Source organism: Danio aesculapii, chromosome 14 (assembly GCF_903798145.1).
Source record: "Danio aesculapii chromosome 14, fDanAes4.1, whole genome shotgun sequence".
Classification (NCBI taxonomy): domain Eukaryota; kingdom Metazoa; phylum Chordata; class Actinopteri; order Cypriniformes; family Danionidae; genus Danio; species Danio aesculapii.
In genome coordinates, this window is record NC_079448.1 from 28816077 (window position 1) to 28837947 (window position 21871).

Sequence of the window (21871 nt, forward strand, 5' to 3'; positions counted from 1 at the left end):
TGCCACAACTAAAATTCATCACTTTTTAATTATGATTACATTATTTATGAAAAAGAAAATCAAGAGTTCTCAAATTTTTATATCCACTGTATTATCTATTGCATTGGATGGAAAGCACTGAAGCTTAGTTTCGCCACAACTATAACTTTCACTACAACTATATATTTTTTGCCATCATTTACTTTGATTTGAGTTTTTGGTTAGTAGGCATTCAGTAAAAGGACAGAGAACTCTGATTAACAACCTCTTATTTATGTATGTTATAAAGATCACCAATTTAATATGGCTTTGATGAATGAGATTAGATTTATTTTTGGTTTGAACTAGCTCTTTAAGATTATTAATCTTATTAAAGATATTCTATACCATTCTCACATTTATAACTGCATTCTGTGAGCTGTAATTTATAAGGCTTTGCTCATGAATATTAATCAGCCATGTTCACCCAGTTGGCCTGACTTATTAGCTGAGAGGAATACACTGCTAATCAGCTAGTGAAGAAGAAGAAATCCTGGTATTATGAGGGCATATAGTTCATGGATGAATATTTATTCATTTATTGAGATAATTGGCTTTACTTCATAGGCTATCAAACCATGTTTGCATGACTCAATTAATATTCATGCACAATAGCAGTTTCATTCATATTCACACTCGATTTGTTTTGGTTAAACAGTAGCTCGATGGAGCATGCAGTGGAACAGAACACAGGCATCAAGATGCGTTTCAAGATATTTTGACTATTAAAATTGGTTCATGTGTGAGGCACTTAAAACGTGACTGAGAGTATTAAATGCAGATGAAATGCAAGGGCTCATCCTTTGATGTCTCATTTGAGTAAAAGCAGTGATTTTTAGAGGGAAGTTTAATTTGTGCGTAGGGTAAGACATTTTAGGGAGATTATTTTATGGCTTACTTTAAAGCACGTAAAATTGTATTTGCTTATTTAATCCAGTTTTAAGTGGCAAAACAAGCCAGACATTGGATCTGTAGAAGAAGGTAACAACACAACTGTATCAGACAACAGTTAATCAAATATTTCATCTACACTAGGTGTGATTTAAGCAAGATTTATTACAACATACACTTTCAAAATTACCTGAAATGGCACCTGCTTTGATTTATCATTTATTCATTCATTTTCTTTTCGGCTTAGTCCCTTTATTAATCTGGGGTCGCCACAGCGGAATGAACCGCCAGCTTATCCAGCATATGTTTTATGCAGCGGATGCCCTTCCTGCCACAACCCATCACTGGGAAACATCTATACACATTCATTCACACACATACACTATGGACAATTTAGCTTACCCAATTCACCTACCACATGTCTTTGGATTTGAGGGGAAAACCGGAGCACTAGGAGGAAACCCACGCGAACACGGGGAGAACATGCAAACTCCACAGAGAAATGCCAACTGACCCAGCCGAGCCTCGAACCAGCGACCTTCCTGCTGTGAGGCGAACGTGCTAGCTACCCACTGCGTCACCCGCTTTTAATTATTATTATTAATAATAATAATAAATTTATATTTATTTTTAAATAGATGGTTTGCTGTGAATCAACAAACCAGAGTTTAATATATGATTTTAAGCTGATTTATAATGTAGGTCCTTTTTAAATTCTAAACGCAAGCATTTGTAATAAAAATGAAGAAACACTGCAAGTTGTTTCTGATTGGCATGGTTAGCTAGACACTATAAATGACCAAAAGGGTACTCATTTAGTTATGTGTGGATGTGGATTTACATTTAGTGGGTTACACTTTCATGAAAACATATGCAGTTGATTTGTAAAAGGTGATATTATAACCTATGTTTAACCCTTTATTGGGTGAATAATATGAAAATAATATCAATTTATTGACATTATTTACAGTATCATACTTTTTGAAGTCTGATTGAAATCAAAAAACACGATGTTTTTTTTGCTAGCGCAAATTGTAAGTCTTAAGGCTGATTTATACTTTCACCTGGTGCCATAGACCTTCGCTGACTACACGCGAACCTCATGAAACAGACGAGGCTTTTATACTTGATGCATTCGCCATTGAGATATTCTTTAAAAAACAGTGGATGGTCAAAAGAAACAGACCATAAAATCAGACAGATAAACAGAGAAGTATGAAGTTTCTGGAACTACGCCATATCATTAATATAATTCATGATTTTAAACTACTTATTTTTTTATAAATTATTCTAATGATTAAAAAGATTTTTATAAGCATTGAAGATTTTTTTAAATCAAACTTTTATGCATCATTTGCTTTTGTTCATATCTCGGACAGTTCATCCAATTTTAGTTTATTAAAATATTAATGACAACAGAACATGGGTTGCTCTACAAATATATTTTTAATATGGAAAGAATAAAAGCAAAAAAAAAAAGTATGCTTACTAAAAACGCTTACTTTTTTTTTACTCGACAATTCAAACATTACTGTCTGGCTAGTTTGTTTTTTCTACTTATATGTTAAAAGGCAATAATGGTCCAACATTCCTGGCCATTATCACCAATAAAGCCTAGAAAAACAGGGTATCAGTATATTGTAAACCGATAGGTTCAAATATTCCCTTCCCATTATCAAAGAAATAATTTGTAATAAATTGTTTTAAATGAAAAAAATTTATTATGTACATCAGTGCAAAACCTATGAATGGTGAAAAAACATCCTGTAATTGTGTATTAAAACCGTCTGGGTCTCCACTTTTGCCATGGCCTCTCTTTTTGGTTTTAACAAACTTATCTCTCAAGTTTTTTTAAACTTTTCATCAAAAACTTTCTTTGTTTGCCACTGCTGTTGCAAATTTCTAGCGAAGAATTATTGACAATCTGGTTATCCCTATGATCACGCATGGATGGATCATAAAGATGTCTGTACAATTGTACCTGTTTCAGACAAAATCTCTTTAAAGTGATTCATATTCAACACAACTCATTTGCGACGCTGCGTGAACTGTTTGCTTGAGTCTCAAAAAAATGTGTGTGCTTCACCAGCCGAAATCATGTCGCGTGCACCCAAAGTGAACCTTCGCAAACACAATGACTTCACAGTTGCTGTGCACACTCAAGCGAACTAGCAAATGCGTCAAGTACAAATCAGCCTTTAAGGTGAACAATGCATCTGTTTGGCTAATCTTTAATTAAAATCTGACAATTTGCTCCCTCTCTGGAATGGCAGTCCTTCTCTGATGATGTCAGTTTTATGACATGAGCAAAATATGTTTAGCCAAGCCCCTCCAACTGTTTGTTTGCTGCAAGTGAAAGATGAGAGGAGGAGCGCAAAAATAAAGCATCATACTAGAATAAAAGTCCACATTAAACACTTCAATGGTTTTTTCCAATGAGTATTGCAGTGAGTGCCTTATAAATGGTTATTATATGTAGTTTGTAGTATCAATTACTGGCTTTCGTGACACGTTTTACTTGTTCCAATTGATATGCAAAACACCAAATCCACTTAACAGAAAATTGACATTCATAAAAAGTATATGTTGCATTTTTAAACAAAGCAAGCATTTATTTCAGTTGGCAAGGCAGTCTGAGCATAGTATGAACTGTGTGACTCCACTGCCAAATAACAATATAAATAACTGTATGGCCACACATCAAAACTGCACATATAAATTAACAAAAGCAATCTGGGCTACACATAAAAATGTATATAAAAAATACAGCAGGTACTTTAAACTCATAGAGGAGAAAATACACTGCACAGTAATCCCATAAATTGAAACTCAAAGGTTGGTCATTGAGGTCTGCAGTGTGCATAGCAATATCAGAACTAAAATGTCGGTCAAGAGACGATTTATATGTCAAGACCCCAAAAGCGACAGCCAGAGATTTATAACAGAAACATGAGAGACCTTTTCTGTAAAGGGAGCGGCGAGATGCGCCATGAATACTTAATGCTTACCACAGTGTCTCACGGCTCTTGTCCTCGGGGTTGGACTTAAAGAATGATTTAACTACTGATATCTGGTTAAAACGGAAGTGCTTTTGATGTTCGTTAATATTAACACCATTTCCACCATTTGCCAATTTCGCTACGGCGCAAAGACAAATCCGGACAGTTGCAGAGGGATTGTGCATTGTCTGATGTACGACGTGGACCACCAGAAGCTTTATCTTTTTCTGTTTTTTATTTATTTCTTTGGGAAGGAATTGCTGTGCTCGAGGGCCCCATGTATGCTGTGGGAGGTCATGACGGATGGAGCTATTTGAACACAGTAGAAAGGTGGGACCCGCAGGCCAGGCAGTGGAATTATGTGGCCAGCATGTCGACCCCGCGCAGCACTGTCGGAGTCACCGCTCTCAATGGAAAGTAAGGATTTCATTTTCTGCACCATGATTGTAAAAATCACTTTTCCTTACAGAAAATCTAAAAAATCGAGCATAATTAAATTCACTCTGTGTCTAAAATAAATCCCTGCCAAGCGTAAAATGTGAGTTTAAATTGGTTTTGGCAGGTATATCAAATGATGTTAATCGCCAGTTCAACTGTAACTTTTTAAATGAAGGCAAGGCACTGCAGTCAAAAGCAATGTTTTTTGATGCATCAGCCTGTTTGGAGATTTTTAGCTTTTTAGGTTATTGCTTTTTTAGTCTAATGTAAAGAAAACACTCAAAAACCCCATAGAGGTTCCTTTTGTTACATTTGATCATTTACATTGTTTAAGTTAGTGAAAGAATAATAAAATATTCCCCAAATCCCTTCTGCAAAAACAAAGAAAATTGAGCTTCACATTATCCAATGTTGATATTTTTTGTGCTATAAATGTACGCAAAGTAGAGCATTTTCAATTAAACAGTGCCTCACCTGTATATTTCAACGTAACATAAAAAAATATAAATAAGTAAATATACAGTTATACAGTATACACAAAAACATATTTCTAAACATAATAGTTTTAATAACTCATTTCTAATATTTTTGCCATGATGACAGTAAATATTATTTTACAAGACACTTCTTTACAGCTTAAAGTGACATTTAAAGGCTTAATTTAAATTCTTATAACGTATATATATATATATATATATATATATATATATATATATATATATATATATATATATATATATATATATATATATATATATATATATATATATAATTATTAGAATATAATATTATTAGAATATAATATTATTAGAATATGTGTGAGCAATAGCATGAGTAGCAGTGCTACATGGCTGTATATCGTTGCCTTCGTGTGCCACTAGTGATTATATACAGCCACATCGCACTGCTACTCATGTGATACTGCATTTGTACAACAGTTCAACCGCATAATCATGTATATAAAAAAGAAAATCAAACACAGAGAGTCTAAAAAATTATGTATGAGGAAATACTTTCTTCCACCATTCCTTTACATCTGCAGCTGACATCAGAACAGCAGAAACCATTGCTACTTCACCATCGTCATTTTAAAGCTAGTATTTGAATGATTCTCCTGCATAATGTCTAAAGTGATGACAAAACAGGTGATTTTGCTGACATTTTAAGATTATCAGGCTGAATGGCATAAAATGCCATCAGTCAACAGACATATCTTCCAGTATTTCTCTGTTGCGATTGGTTTTTCACAATTATTAACCCTGAAAAAGCTAAAGCAGCGCAATCACTACCAGATTACTGCTGTGTTTGCGATAAGGAAAAAGTCAAACACATGCGGGCATTTCTTCTTTCCTTCTGTTTACTGAACTAGTCTGCAGTGAGTTTCATCTCAAACTCAACACACTACAAGTACTATGTTATAAATACAGCACTACAACATAAAAGAGAGAGATTGACTTAGAAAGTCACTTACCAGATTTATAATGATTTGATCAGCTGTAGTTTAAAATGACACTGGGTTTTTCCTCCTCTAAGGACTTATCATGCGGTTTCTGTCACCATCTTGTGGATAGCACTGCATAGTTGCAACCTTTACAACTAAATTCTCACCTGCATAACCCTCAAAAGTACATTATGTTGTCCAACAGCTGCAATATTTGTCAAACTGTTGTGGGTTTATTGATCTGCTGTCACTCTATGTGGGTGGAGTAATACAGAAGGATGAGGAGGCTGTAAGAGTTCTGATATTGCAGAATAGAACACGACTATCAGCCAATCAGATTTGAGAACCAGACAGAACTGTATATATATATATATATATTGTATGTTATGCAATTGTTAATGCAATCAATCAACTGAGGAAGTGTATGATTTATATTTATAATTTAGTTTTTTTTTTTTGACATCTCCAGTGTCTTGTCTTAAATGAAAAGAACAGTGCTTGAGGTTGCAATGTGGCTTTTCAAACTGCTGTGTTAAATCAACGCAACCTGTTATTTCTTTACAAATGTGCATAGTTAAGGACAACCCATTTTGTGTTATTTTGAACTACACCAATGTGTTATTCTTAATGCAGAGAGTGTGTTTAATTATTTAAAATATGATTGTGTCATAAATCACATGTGCTCTGTATTTTTCACCTTAAGAAGATTAATGCAATACAAATAATGTTTTTAAAATGCATATATATTTATTAAAACATGACTGCAGCATTTACAGCACATTTCTTTAAAATAATTTTCATAAAGACATTTTTAAACAATTTTATATCTTGATTTAAAGTCGCATGGTGCCCTTCAGTTTCAGGGACTGACCTGACGTTTGCACTTGTGGAGAGACATTACATTAATATATTAGTCTGTTTGCAGTCTCTAGTAGTAGAAAAGAAATGTATTAACATAATGAGAGTCAGGGGGTGTTTAATACAGAAAGTAAATCCAGAGAAAAATTGAATATATATGTTAATAAATATAAATATTCATGTACATAAATTAATTCTTAGGTTAGATTTGAACTCTTGATGCACTCAAACATAAGAGTGAAGAAAGAGTTTTCTGTCAGTATCAGTTTGTGCAGTGTGGCGTGACTGATCTCTTTTCTCCATGGATCCTCCTCATGATGAGGTCTGAATTAGGTTCTGTATCCAATATGCAGCGTAAACCTGAACTGCCTGACGGGAGTTAATGGGCTTTGAGACCACAGAATCTCCAGTGACTTTTGCACTGAAGTCACCGAGCTGCTGTTCCCTCTGTCCAAGAAAACACAGGCAAAACCATGACTGACGACTCATGGGGCATTTCTCTATCCAGGTCAAAAACAAACCCTTAAGAGCCCAGTGTCCTACTTCTCCAATGATAAATTGATCAGTCTTTGCAGCAGGACACATCATAGGTATCTTTTCTAGCTTCTATAGTTTCAGCTTCATCTGACCCAGAGATCCCTTAAAAAGGCTTTCTGCAAACCAAAGGAACCTCTAATATAAAACTGCTTTCTGAAATACCTAGTAACACTGTAAGATATGGTCTCTCTCTCTCTCTCTCTCTCTCTCTCTCTCTCTCTCTCTCTCTCTCTCTCTCTCTCTCTCTCTCTCTCTCTCTCTCTCTCTCTCTCTCTCTATATATATATATATATATATATAAATTATTTTGTAACATACATTACAATGATTATTATAATAATTAAATTCAATATCCCCTGAAGCAACTTGAAATATGCAGCTTTAGTCCAGTGTATGGCATAATTTAAACGGAAACATGAAGACAGGCAGAGATATATTGAGCTGCTCCTCCCCCCTTTAACAAAATAGCCAATAGCATTTTGTTAATATTACAGCATTTGGTGCAGAATTCAGATGGATTTGATGTTTTTTGGTTTGTGCTGGATGAGAGTGGACCACATGTGTGAGTGCTTTGGCAATTTGCATGATATTAACTCAAAACCAGAATTCATTCACTCTAATGAAAAGCACTTTTGCAATATCTGAATTGTTTCTGCCCTATAAAGTGTACTATGTTCATTTCAGCATATAGACAGTTGAGATTGTGTGTAACAGAATTATTTTTGAATGTCTTGGTTAGGCCTTTCACAATTATTAGATAACAGTCTTGTGTTATTTTATACAGCAGTTGTTTCAGACTACCGCGATGGCTGCATTTGCTTTAAACAGAAACAAAATTACAATACAGATGGACAAGTCCAAATGCACTTGCCTTTTTTCTCCCTTTTCATAGATTGTATTAGTACTGCATCTCAAACTCAAGCTAATATAGCTTTTTAGTAACAGATCTTTCAATTTTTTTCTCCTGTTGTGTGTTTTTAAGTCTGTATGTTACATGCACTGTATAGCATTTTGTGTTTCAGGCCAATTCGTTGAGATTCTTTCTGACAAGTACAGAATGCAATGAATATAATATTTAAGGTGTAAAGTGACAACTTAAAGAGTCAATCTCAATAATTTCTAACAATTAATTCATAAATAAAGAAAAACACACATTTAACATACAAGTTCATGTTTGGATTTCACAGACAAAAATGTAATGTATGTTTAACATATAAATAAAAAATTACCAAAAAATACAATTTACATATTCAATTATCACAAATCTGCACAAATATTTTCAAATATAATAACTATATATATATATATATATATATATATATATATATATATATATAATTCACATTTTGTATGGTCCCCAAAACAGACAATTAATTGCATAAACACAATTCTTAGACATATAGTGCTTTTTATTTTTTATTTTATAAGATAACAAAGTTACTTATGCATTACTACCCAAAAAAACAACTAGTGACATTACTTAATTAATTTTATGGTGCTATATGTGCCGTATTACTTTTGTACTTTTTGTGTTATTAGTTAAGTAAAATCACTGTCCATTGAGACAATTCCCTTTTCCTTTTTTCAATGCTTTCAAAATAATGAGAATACTTCCATCGCAGAAATGTAAAGCTCTGGCCTGCCATCTTCAATTCTGTCTGTTCCCATGTGGAGCGCATTCTCTCATTACTTGGAAAACTAACTAACTAACTAACTAACTACTGTAAGTATTCATTATATAGAAAAGTTATATTATAACATATCTCACATTACTTCTAATATTTTACCATCAACACTGCTTGTCGGTCTCACAGCTGCTTGGTGTCATCTTGTGACTAAATAATATGTAAGTTAGCATATGCTCCATTCCATTTTTGCTTCTGTCAGCTTTGTGTTTAATTAAAGATTTATATACTATTATCGTTGAGAACAATGTTTTGTGCCTAATTTTAAAATTTTGTGGCAAGTAGCCATGTAATAATTGGAATAATCCAGACAGTAAATATACAACCCCAAATCAGAAAAAGTTGGGACAGTATGGAAAAAGCAAATAAAAAAGAAAGTAGTGATTTTTAAATTTACTTTGACTTGACATTGTAAACAATACAACAAACATTATTTAATGTGTTCTGCATGATTTTTTATTTCCCCACTTTGTAACAGAAACTTTACCTTACCTCTTTGTAATGTTGCCATTTCTTTTCAAAACACTCAAAAGATGTTTAGGGACTGAAGACCCTAGAAGTGCTTCAGGTGTAAATCTGTCTTTGTTGTTGCATTTTGCACTTCAAAATGTGCCACATATTCTCTATTGGAGACAGGTCAGGACTGCAGGAAGGTCAGTCAAGTACCTGTATCCTCTTCCTTCGCTGCCAGGGCTTTTTAATGTGTGCAGAATGTGGTTTTTCCATTGTCTTGTTGAAATATGCATGGTGTCCCTGGAGAAGAAGTCAGCATATTGTGCTCCAAAATCTCTATGTACTTTTCAGCATTAATGGTGCCATCACAGAAGTGCAAGTTACCTTTGCCAAGGGCACTGACACAAACCCATTCCCATACCATGACAGACCCTGTGTTTTGAACTTGTTGTCCAGTCTGGATGATCCTTTTCTTCTTTGTTCCGGAGAACAGCATATATTTCTTCCAAAAAATACCTAAAGTACATATCCACTTGACCACAGTACATGTTTCCACTGTGTGATGGTTTATCCTAGACGCCTCTAAGACCAGAGAAGTCGATGGCGCTTCTGGACACTGTTAACATAGGGCTTCCTTTTGGCACAGTACAGTTTTAACTGAAATTTGTGGGTGTAACTACACTTTGTGTTTTTAAATGAGCATCCCTTAGCCTCCTAAGTTCATGTTTAGTTATTTTACTTTAAATGCAATGAAAAGAACTTATTCATTGCTATAAACGTGAAATTACTAAATCTACACACATGAACCTGAGAACAATAGACAGACAGACAGACAGACAGACAGACAGACAGACAGACAGATTGATTACTATGTTACTGTTTTGGAGCACAATGACAAATTACAAACAAATTGCACGTCCACTTCCATGATCTACAGTAAAAGACCCCAGTTTCCTGATGACTAAGTAAAACCTGTATATATTTGCAGGTTGTTTGCTGTGGGTGGTCGCGATGGAAGCTCCTGTCTGCGATCAATGGAATGTTTTGATCCTCACACTAATAAATGGAGCATGTGTGCACCCATGTCCAAGAGAAGAGGCGGAGTGGGTGTGGCCACATATAACAGCTTCCTGTATGCGGTTGGTGGACATGACGCTCCAGCTTCAAGCCATTGTTCAAGACTGTCGGACTGTGTAGAGAGGTAAACTACCATAGCAAAGCATCTGAAAAAAAACAAAAACAAAGCCAACACCTAATTATCTTCATTAAAATGACAACATGAGTCAGCAAAATGCAGGCTTGGTAGATAGTTATGGTTACTAAGTACTATAATTTGCACATTTATTTGAGATTTTGGACACACCTTACTTTATTGTGAAATCCCTGTTACCTTATTATTGAGCAATGTGGTTGAAAGCCACAGTGAATCTGTAATCTGGTGTTATACACCTCCTGCTGGTGATGGTCCAAACTACAGCATACAACTGCTGCAGTGAGGAATAAAACATGAGAGTCGATGATGACGCAAGCACACGCACACACACACTCACACACACACAACACAACTATGGATAAAAATGAGACCACTTGAAAAATGTCCATGTTACTGATGGGTGGAGTGACTTCATATATTTGTCATTTTAAAATAGAAAAGTATATTTATTTACTACACTTTTACACATTTTATGATCAATTAGTCCTGACAGCATATGTTTTTAGGTGATTGTAACTTATTAAGCTAGGTTAATCATGTTCTAACCTAATATTATAGGTTAGGTAAGCTGTTTTAAGTCAGTTTAACATAATATAAGTTCAATGGACTTAAGGTTTAAGATTAATTTGATTCATCTTAAAAAATTAAGGCAACCAGGATTTTTTTTACAATGTAGTTTAAAAAAAGTCCACTGAACATTATGCTGTCCACTAAAAATCTAAAGCTAAAACAATTCATTATAAAAAATATCTGAATTAATGGACAACTAACATTAGAAGTCTAAACTCATTTAACCTCATTACTCACTTATTACTCTGCATGTTGAAAGCACAATAGATTTCATTGTTAGGGATGATAATCACAGGCCTTGTGTGTTCAAAGGCTTCCACTGTCTAGATTACAGACTCACTGCTTTTTAACTGCTCTATGCAATTATCTCTCATTTGATTCTGTGGCTTGTGCACAGGTTGCTGTACTGAGTCTCATACACTCAATGTTGCATTTACAGGTATGACCCTAAAACAGACACATGGACCACAGTATCCTCTCTGAGCGTCCCGCGGGATGCAGTGGGGGTTTGTCTTCTGGGAGACAGGTTATATGCAGTTGGAGGCTATGATGGTCAGTCCTACTTAAACAGTGTTGAGTCCTATGATGCACAGAACAATGAATGGACTGAGGTGAGTGAACTGAGTTTCTGGTGCCTTTAAAACAGCAGCCTGCAACATAATTGATTCCAAGAGTCTGAATAATTTAATGAATAAACATTAAATAATTAACAATAAATCAATAAATAGATAAATGTATTCATAATTTCTGCCTATATAAAAATGTTTTAGAGTTTGTCGTGGCTAGAAAATACAGAGGTATAATTGTATATGAATCTAAATGACTTTTGCACATTTTAATTAGTCTTTCTCAAACACACACAGTCCTTAACAATGAGAACCAACATCCACCTTCAATAAATAAAGAAAACGAATAATAGAAAATAAAAAACAGAACGAAATATAATGCAAAGGGTGTATTAAAGACAGAGGATATTTGAAAATGCTGTATTTATTATAGAAATTGTGTGATTTTTTTTTCTTAAGGTTTAGGGCCCATTTATTAATTTTCCTTCTGCTTAGTCTCTATTTCAGAGGTTGCCACAGCCAAATGAACTGCCAACTATTCCAGCAGATGTTTTATGTAGCGGATGCAGCTGCAACTCCATACTACAACACAGCTGCAACACCTATGCGCTCTCGCATTCACACACACACATACACCCAATATCGTTTATTCAATTCACCTATACCACATGTCTTTGGACTGTGGGGGAAACCGGAGCACCTGGAGGAAACCCACGCAAACACCGGGAGAACATGCAAACTCCACACACCGTGCCTATTTATGTTTCGAAAGATACAAAGAAAACTGTTGTTCAGAGAACACAAAATATTGTCTGAATTTTTGTTGATTAAATTATTTGTACATTTATTCACCCAAAAATTAAGTTGACTTTCCATTGACTTTCATAAGATTTGTTTTTTCTGCAATGGATGTCAGTTACAGGTTTTCAGCATTTTCAGCAAAAACAAAAACAGACCAAAAAAAAAAAAAAAAACCTCAAAGTTTGGAACCACTTGAAGAGATGTTTGGGTGAACTATCAGCCTAATAACAAATAGTAATAAAACAATATTCTATTTCACAACACATGCTGTACAACACAGCTTATAATTAAGTGTTTTTGTAGCTTTTTGAACACAATCAACTACATGATCATTTTTTAAAATTCAAAATCTTTTTTTATTGCAGTGCAATTTACATTGAAATAACATAAAATACCCTAAAATAACACACAGACACATAAGACTTCTGTACAGGCCTGTAGCCAGCGAGAGTTCGGGTTTGAAAGACCACCCCCCCACTGACAAAGGTTCAAAATTTGCCATTGGTCCAGAATTTTTGCGACTATTCTCTCTTTTATTCTATTTTGACTGCATATGCCATATTCTATTTTGAATTTGCTATGCCAAAACAATGTTTTAAGACCACACAGATTATGACGTAAGTAAAGTCAACTTTCGTTATTGACTTACTGTTGTTAAATAGAAAAAAAAAACATTTTACTTTTTAATTTTATTCTAAATCTTGGACCTTATTCCTGAAGCACCAAAAGGGGCCCACATTAAGGTTAATTTTAATAGGCGGTTGTTGCTGTCCATGAATTTTCACATTTTTCAAGAGAGGCTAGAAAAAATTGTGAAGCTCTATATTATTATTATGTTTTAATAGTTTTTTTTATTCAAATGGGCAAATTCTGAATGAGGAAAGCTGAATGTGCTGAATTTGTCAAAAAATGACAAAAGGCTACATTAAAAAAAAAAAAATAAATAAATAAATATATATATATATATATATATATATATATATATATATATATATATATATATATATATATATATCTATATCATGTGCTAACTTTGTATTTTAATACGTTTTTTTGTTCTCATATTTCTTTACTCTAAATCTTTAGTAAATATTTTCGACCACTGACCATACAACAAGCTAATCCAGCTAAAAATAGTGCTTAAAATGTCACTTAATGGAGTATTTTAAACTAATAATTAAATAGAAAATAATAACTGAAAAAAAGTCCACTTTTGAGAACCCCCCCCCCCCCCCAACCCCCACCTCTTTCACCAGGCTCGGTATGGGCCTGCCATACATAATTTCAATTTCACAATCCCCACATTCATTAATAGTTAATTATAAAAGGGGGACAAATCATATACTGTATGTCCTGCAAACCCTCACAAAATCAATTTTATCAAATGCGTAATTGAAATTGGTCAAAAGTGGACAAGCTCAAAACATTTTTGGAACATTCATTTACTAGTGTCTGTGCTATGATATTTGCATAAAGATATCTAATTGGCTGATGCCTGTGTATGGAAATATTTTAAACTTGTGGCACAAGCACTGCCAGTGACATGATGTAACTGACCCATAATTCAACTATGATATCACCCATTCAAAGTGAACGAGAAGCATCACTGATTTCCCTCATCAAAAAAAAAAAAAGTCTTTGCTTCAGTTTTGAATGAACCTGTAGGGTTGACAAAGACTTCTCAAAACCAAGAGTAAATAGGCCCAGAGGCAGTTTTAGCTTTTATTGTTTGACACTCACTTGTATTGTTTTGTGTTGTGAATCTTACTGTAATCTAGAATTTAGTTTCCGTTTAAATTAAGTATTCAAAATTAATATTTATTAAAAAAAACATTATGCCGATGTTTAAAATGCAAAACCATTTTTTTGTCTATATGATTACAATGTTGTCTGCAAAGAAGAAACAAACCTAGAAATGTTCTAGAACAGAGATGCTCAAACTGGGGCCTGCAGGCCAAAGTTGGCCCATGGTAACCTTTGATTTGGCCACCTAAAAGAGGGAGAATGATGAGGATGTTTTAGAGATTATGTTATAGCAACTTGAATGTAATCTTTAATTTGTTTGTTTGATTGTTAAGCTACAAAAAAGCTTGCTGAAACTAAATGTTTCAATTCAAATTATGTAAATGAATCAGATTTAGTTTTAAATGTACACGCTGTCACCCGATGGATCAAATCAAAGCAAAGACAGATTCTGCTTGACAGGTGTATTCAGCATTGAACTCCACTGTTATAAATGTGATTGTTTCTGTTTTTTAATTGAAATAAGTTATCATTTAAAAACTTTTTTTTTATTTATTTTGAAATATTATGAAATAAATTAGGAAATAACCTATGGCAACTTTAATGTAAAATAATTTGGTATATTTTTTTGTTCATATTTGGCCCACAGCTGTCAATGATATTTGGATTTTGGACCTTCATACAAAAAAGTTTGGGTACCCCTAGAACATTGAACAAACCAAAGCAGTCAGCTTTGTGAATGTTCCTTGAATGCTTGAATGATGTACATCCTTGAACAGGAAGCAAAAGTATTTCCTGCCATTCATTCAGCCATTTCCACTGTGACAATAGCATGGAACACTATGAGGTTAACCACTCTTTCCCCAGACAGCATGAGTTACAACTGTTCTATTCAAGTCTAGTTTGCCTCCTGTTTAAAGTTCCCATGGCTCTCTCTTGCTCGCTCTTTCATAAGATTACCTGTGCTATAGCAGACACCGCGGAGGAGGCTGGACACTGGTCATTAACCTCTGTCTCTTGTTATTCTAGGAGGTTCCTCTAAACATTGGAAGGGCAGGGGCTTGTGTGGTGGTCGTCAAACTGCCTTGAAGGCTCAGAGTCCCCGAACTGTGACCTCTAAAAGAGGCCTGCGATGTCAACACTTGGAATGCTCTTTTCTCGTAGTACACAAAGATCATCAAAGCTATCATCGACACTGGACTGACCTCAACAGATTGCAGTTCATTCTGTTTTTTCGCCCGGCACTATTACAGAGTAGAAAAAAAGGAAGAAAAAAAAAATGCTCTTAAGATTTTACTTATACGAGGCAGTTTCATGTTTTATATTGAGAGAAAAGAATACTTTTAAAAATGCCTTTGAGTTACGCTTTTCCATTTTAATATTTACATCCTGTTAACCTCGTCACATTTTTGACATTGCTCTCTTTTATCTATATGAAAAATCAAATGTATTTTAAAGACAGCATCATACTTGTTTACTTGTGTAATTTTGTGGAAAAAATGTATTTTGACCTTAGATAAACAATTTTAAAAGACCACTGTGAATACTTCAAAATATACGCTCGCAGCTAAACATTCGGGTTTGCCCAAAATGTTTGTGGACATTCACTCACGCAGTTCTCATCCGAATACACTTTTTGTCTGAAACTAGGTTCAGTACAAAATGACTTTGCAAAGTTGTCTTTGAAATAGAAAAAAAATAAGCAAAACAAAAAAACACCAAAGTAATTAGCATGTGTCGGTAAGTCATGATTTTAATGGTAATAAGGTTTACAGTAGAAAATATACTATTATATCATATTGATATTTCACCTATATGTAAAGGTTTTGTAATTTGTATTGTATATAGTCCTGTGTACATTATCATCATGCATACTGACAAACTACAGTATATGTTTGAATGCATTATTAAATATTTTAAAGACCCAATGAAATCATTTGACAAACTTGTGTTGAAATATTCCCTATTTTAAGCAGATGTTTGGTGGTATATATACGTTTTTAAATATATTCAATAGGCTTTAGTTGTTTCAAAGCTATGAAATTTCAATGCATTTCTGTGATAATTCATATTACAATTACACTAGCAAATAAGGCCTTGACACATGAAGTAGAAAGTCTGATTATCTCCGGTAGACCCTTTTTTGGCTATTCCAGACAGAAGATGATCAACATGAAACAACCATGATGATTCTTTTTTGTGTTCATGGCTCCTGTGATCCTACTTTATGCAATAAGAATAGTTCAAAGATAGATATTGTGAAAGTCATGCAACCGAAGAGAGTCAATGAACATTTTCTGATAGTGTTTTAAAAAAATAGAATGATCAAAGTCTGTAGACTCATGATCTACTGATCAACCTATAAACTGAAACATGAAATGGTCTATTGGTGAACATGACATGGTGCTAAAAGAAATGAAGACAAAAATAGATAAACTCAATACCAGCATGTGACATTCCAATATAAAAGAAAACACAGCATATGTGTTATAGATGTGCTTTTCTTAATAATTGCATCATTGGACAGCCTATATACACTATATTCCTAAGTATCACAGTGCAATTTTTGATGATCTTACAGTATAAGACTGCTGAAGTCCATAGAACTATTAATTCAGATCCTATCTGTACTTTATGGTCGTCTGTGGACTAGATTGGTTGTTCAGTTTAGGGAATGAGAAAGCAAACAAAGAATTCAAGACAGCACAGACAGAAGGCTGTCCTAATTTTATGTTGTCTTTCCTGAGCATTTAAATATGTGAATGTCTTCTTAATGACATGAGCCATCTGGAATGAAGAAAGTGATCAACAATATTCCTATTCAAAATGGTAAGCAAGCATTGCTATATGGCAGCGCCTTTGAAATTGCATACTGAGTAGGTACTACGTTAGAATTTTTCCGTTCTTCACTACTGTTTTTTAAAAATGTTTTGTATATTATGAATATGGGTAGAATGAAGGAAATTTGGACTTACTATTTAGTATACTATACAGTATATACCACTTATCTATTGGCGTTTGTTATTTTATTTCACTGCCTGTTGCCTCATTGGATAGTACAATGCACATCAGTATCTCAGAAATGGCAAGTCATAATTACCAAATACTATGAATTCTGAGAGTGCTCTTTGTCTTATGTATGTCACATACTTTAAAGTAGGGATGTATTTGATTTCAAATACAGCTCGATTTCACTTCTGCTAATTGTCCAGACAAGTACAGGTTATTTTCTTCCTGCAGATGCAGACTCTACCTGCAAGTTGTTTAGCTGACACAGATACAGTCACATTTTGGTGCATCATGGCCCATAGATGACAATAAAAATGACTGACATGTACTAAATGCCACACTTGATTTCATGGGGTCTTTTACCGCAATGTCAAATTCAGCCATTGCAACTGAGTTGTATAAATGACTGCTTTGTGCTGTACTGACATTCATTTGCTTTTTGACTGCCATAAATTGTTTTATTGAAGAGCCTCATTAACTGGAATGTAACATGCTAATCAATAATAAGTTTACTAGTGTGATGCATTTGTAATACAGAAATGCTTTCATTGATTTTTTCATCATTTTGTATGGCATGCTGAAGAAGTTAGAAATAAAACGTTATTCTCTTTTCTGAGTATTTATTTATTTATTTATTTATTTTTTTTATACGACTGGGTTTGGCTGCAAACCCTAATACTCCAGTGGCCTCCAGTGGTGGTCTCTTGTACAGCATTGGACGTATATTGCCTCATCTGTGGTCGCCTTGCAACGTCTGTGAAACTAATAATGGATTCTGTTTGAAAATGAAAAGGTAACAGCCAAGTCATGTGCAGCAAAATCATCTAGCCACCAACAACACGGCTAGTTTATGTTAAACATTATGGATTAGAAGTCAAAACCCAACGACAAAAGCAAGATTGCTGCAATGGTCAATAAATCTAGTACATGGGTAGAATCATTATTCTACATGGAGGACATAACTGGATCAACATGAAACGAAAAGGAGGCAATATCATTTCAATCAAACAGACTCGCAGACCTCAGAGGTTCACCTAAGAGGTTCATGGCTGGAAAAAAGAACTTCAATTGTTGCGGTGTAACCTTTAAAAAATTAATGTGTTATTTGTTGATAGTCTGAAATGTCAAAAGATGAAAGTGACGTGAAAGGACAGAGGGACGTCCAAAGCCAGATCGTATCTTATAAAATGAATAGATTGCAATTATATTCTTTGTTCTCCAACAGAGCAAGAGCAAAACAAAGACTGAACATTTCAAAGGGAATAAAAATTGATTATTAATGCAACGCAATTGCCGCAGAACATCAGAAGACGGATGGAGAGGGAGAGCAAAAGGGCAGAAAGACTGCAGGTGTTGTTTTAGTCCCTCCAGATGTTGGAAATGGCAATATCTGAAAAGCCTACTGAAATTACCTGACCTCCAGTTCATGGCCTCATGGAAAGCCGTGTCTGCTTCATCCAAGCTGGAACTGAGAAATCAATGGCGAGACCTCTGAATGAAGGTAAGAAGTAAAAAAAAAATACATCCGCTCGCAACATTTCACTTCTCATCCATTTTTTCATACCAACTCTCAAATTACGGGAATATATTCTTAAGATTTTTGATTTACAACAATGCAGCACATGTAGCTCAATTTCATCTGGCAATAAAGCTGTTGATGTGATTTTGTTGGACATTACAGAAAAGTAATCTAAGTTTCTGTCGATATCACTCAGACCATCAAATTACTTTGCATACTGATTGCAGAGCTCAAATAAGAATTCAATATAAACACGACAGCCTGGCCTCCATCCAGTAAAACTTCCAGCAGACCTTGCAATGACTTACAGTGAAAGACTGAACACGGCTCTAAAGAACATGGCTTTACATTTTGATGTGTTTGCATAATTGTGTGTTTACAGCAGATGGTGCTGTTGCGCTTCTAGTTGTTTTATATTTAGTTAAAGTCTAAAAATAATTTCAAACGGCCAGTTCTCTATATCCCTGCTATGAACAATAAATGTCAACTTACATCAACTAGGTCAAGGGCATGTAATTGAGATAATTCTTCTGCATAATTATTAGGACAGGCTGATGAAATACAAAGAAATTGGATATACTGTATATCTAAAAAAATCCACACCCTGCTTCTCATTATGACAAATCATGCTTTGTGATTTGCAAAAAAAAAACGTGAGTCAAAGCATAGATGCCTTAGAGTTGCACCTTGGCGCCCATAATTTACTGTCAGCCAGAAATTCTTCAGCTATTTTAAAGTCCCTGAACGTATTGAGAAAGAGCACCTTAGATGCTTTGCATTCAAGGAATTGTTCATAAAAAAAAAATAAAAAAAATCCTGTCATCATATACTTACATTCATGTCATTCAAAACCTGACTGTGGCTATTTTTTCATGAAGCACAAAATTGTGGGAATGATCATTATACAGCTCTTGATTTACAAGGACAATAACATGTCAAGGGAATGGCAAGCTCCAGCAAAAATATACTATATCTAATAAATCAATGTGAAAACTGGCCCATCTTTCTTGCAAAAACAATTGTTGTGGATTAAGAATCGAGCACACATCATGCAGTGTTTGTCTTTTTTATGTTATTATTTTTCCACTTTTTTGTTGTTCATTTAGGCCTTTTGGCCAGTCATTTTTCCCTTGCCACTGTCAACTTCTGTCTTGCTTAGTACAGGTCTCTTAACTTTTAGAAATGTATTAATATTATATGATATCATAGTTCAAAACATCATGCAAACATCATGTTAAAAGGTTTGTTAATGGTTTAAATCTTGAAACTATTTTTAAACTGTTTTAGTAAAGTTTCTCAATGTTTGTTTGAACCCTTTTTCATGAGTGGATTTTACCATTTTCATTCTTTGACTCTTTGATTCTTTGAATCTGTATTGTCACTTTCTGAATAAAGGTGACTTTTTTTGTGTCGAGCACACATCATGCAGTGTTTGTCTTTTTTATGTTATTATTTTTCCACTTTTTTGTTGTTCATTTAGGCCTTTTGGCCAGGCATTTTTCCCTTGCCACTGTCAACTTCTGTCTTGCTTAGTACAGGTCTCTTAACTTTTAGAAATGTATTAATATCATATGATATCATAGTTCAAAACGTAATTATTTACTAATTACACTATTAAAATACCTTTGTTAATAAAAATAAAGAAGATAATCAAGTTAAAAAACATTTTTTAAAACCACAAAATGTTTCAAAGAAATGACACCATATTTCATATTTCACCATACATAACACGTTGTCAGACAAATGTAACCTTCTTTAGTTGAAAAACTAAATTATTACTGAAAATCTCTCTTTGTCTCTCTCTCTCTCTCTCTCTCTCTCTCTCTCTCTCTCTATATATATATATATAAATATATATATATTGTCATGAATTGGTTTCACGCTCAATATTTACTAAACCCATGTGCAATTGTCATAATTTACCCTTCTTTATTTAAAATTTTTTTATTATTCTGCAAAATATATTTACATTACAGAAAAGCAATTACTTCTCTTCTCTGAATTGATTTATATACGATTGAATTTATGCACATAATTCATAGCAAATACTGTAACTGTATAATTAATTATTTAAAATAATTAATTATTTAAAATAAAAGGAAACCCCTACTTTACATTTTTAGCAGATAAGTAAGTTAATTACTGCTACTAATTAGTTTGTAACTAATTTGAACAAACACTGACTGGGTTGACTGACAGCATCAGATGAGAAATATACTTGAACTGAATCAGGGGAAGATTTAACTAATAAGCGAGGCAAGCGGCTGCTTAGGGCCCCAGGAAATCTGGGGGCCCCCAATAAATATCCAGAAGTATAAATTATACCTATAAACTATATAAAACATCAACATAAATATTATTTAATATACAATTGAATATAGTATTAATATAATAATTTAATGTTATGTAATAATAATAATAATAATAATAATTATTATTATTATAATATTACAAGATAAAATATATATCATGAAGCAGTCCAGCAGTAAAATTTATAAAAAAATATTTATTATTTTTAGTTGTAAATTATGTATTTTAACAAAGCGAATCATTTAAAATGTAGATATTGCTTTAATTTAAAATGTCGAAAAAAAAAAGATTGAGTCATATAAAAAGCAGCATTATAAATAAAAATTAAATAAAAGTAGAAAGGGTGCATTTCAGGACTTGGGCCCTATGGCTGGAATTGCTTAGGGCCCCAAAATCACTAAATCCATCCCTGAACTGAATTAAGATCAAGATACTATACTGTCTTCTGCAGATCTGCATCAAACTGAATCACATCCTGCCACGCTGACACTGGATGAAGACACTGCTGCATTTAATAAAACTGCTTACAGATTACTTGAACTTGTTATATTGGAAGTGTGTTTGGAAGATGATAGAACATTGTAGCAGTATGGTAAATCATGATTTAAATGTGCTAGGAGTGTGCAAAAAACAGAGCAGTTTGCTAAATCATGTAAGGTATGTGTTAAAATCATGCTAAAACATGCTAGCATTGTGTTAAACATTAACAGAAATGGTAAAGGGACAGTGACAATTTCCTCACAATTTCCTTACATTCAAGTGGTTCAGCTTTTATGAATTTTTATCTTCTACTGTAGAATGTTAAGGAAAAACAGTCATT

At 33.8% G+C, this 21871-nt stretch overlaps 1 protein-coding gene across 1 annotated transcript in view; it reads left to right on the forward strand.

Annotated features, from left to right (window-relative positions):
- The window catches only part of klhl4 (kelch-like family member 4), a 52804-nt gene extending 34971 nt beyond the window's left edge, over positions 1-17833 (forward strand). Inside the window, exons 8-11 of the mRNA XM_056472071.1 lie at positions 4163-4325; positions 10309-10521; positions 11543-11714; positions 15243-17833. Of these exons, the coding sequence (XP_056328046.1) occupies positions 4163-4325; positions 10309-10521; positions 11543-11714; positions 15243-15302 (608 nt within the window). The 3' untranslated portion in view covers positions 15303-17833. The remainder of the gene's footprint in view (positions 1-4162; positions 4326-10308; positions 10522-11542; positions 11715-15242) is intronic.
- The last annotated feature ends 4038 nt before the right edge of the window (positions 17834-21871 follow it).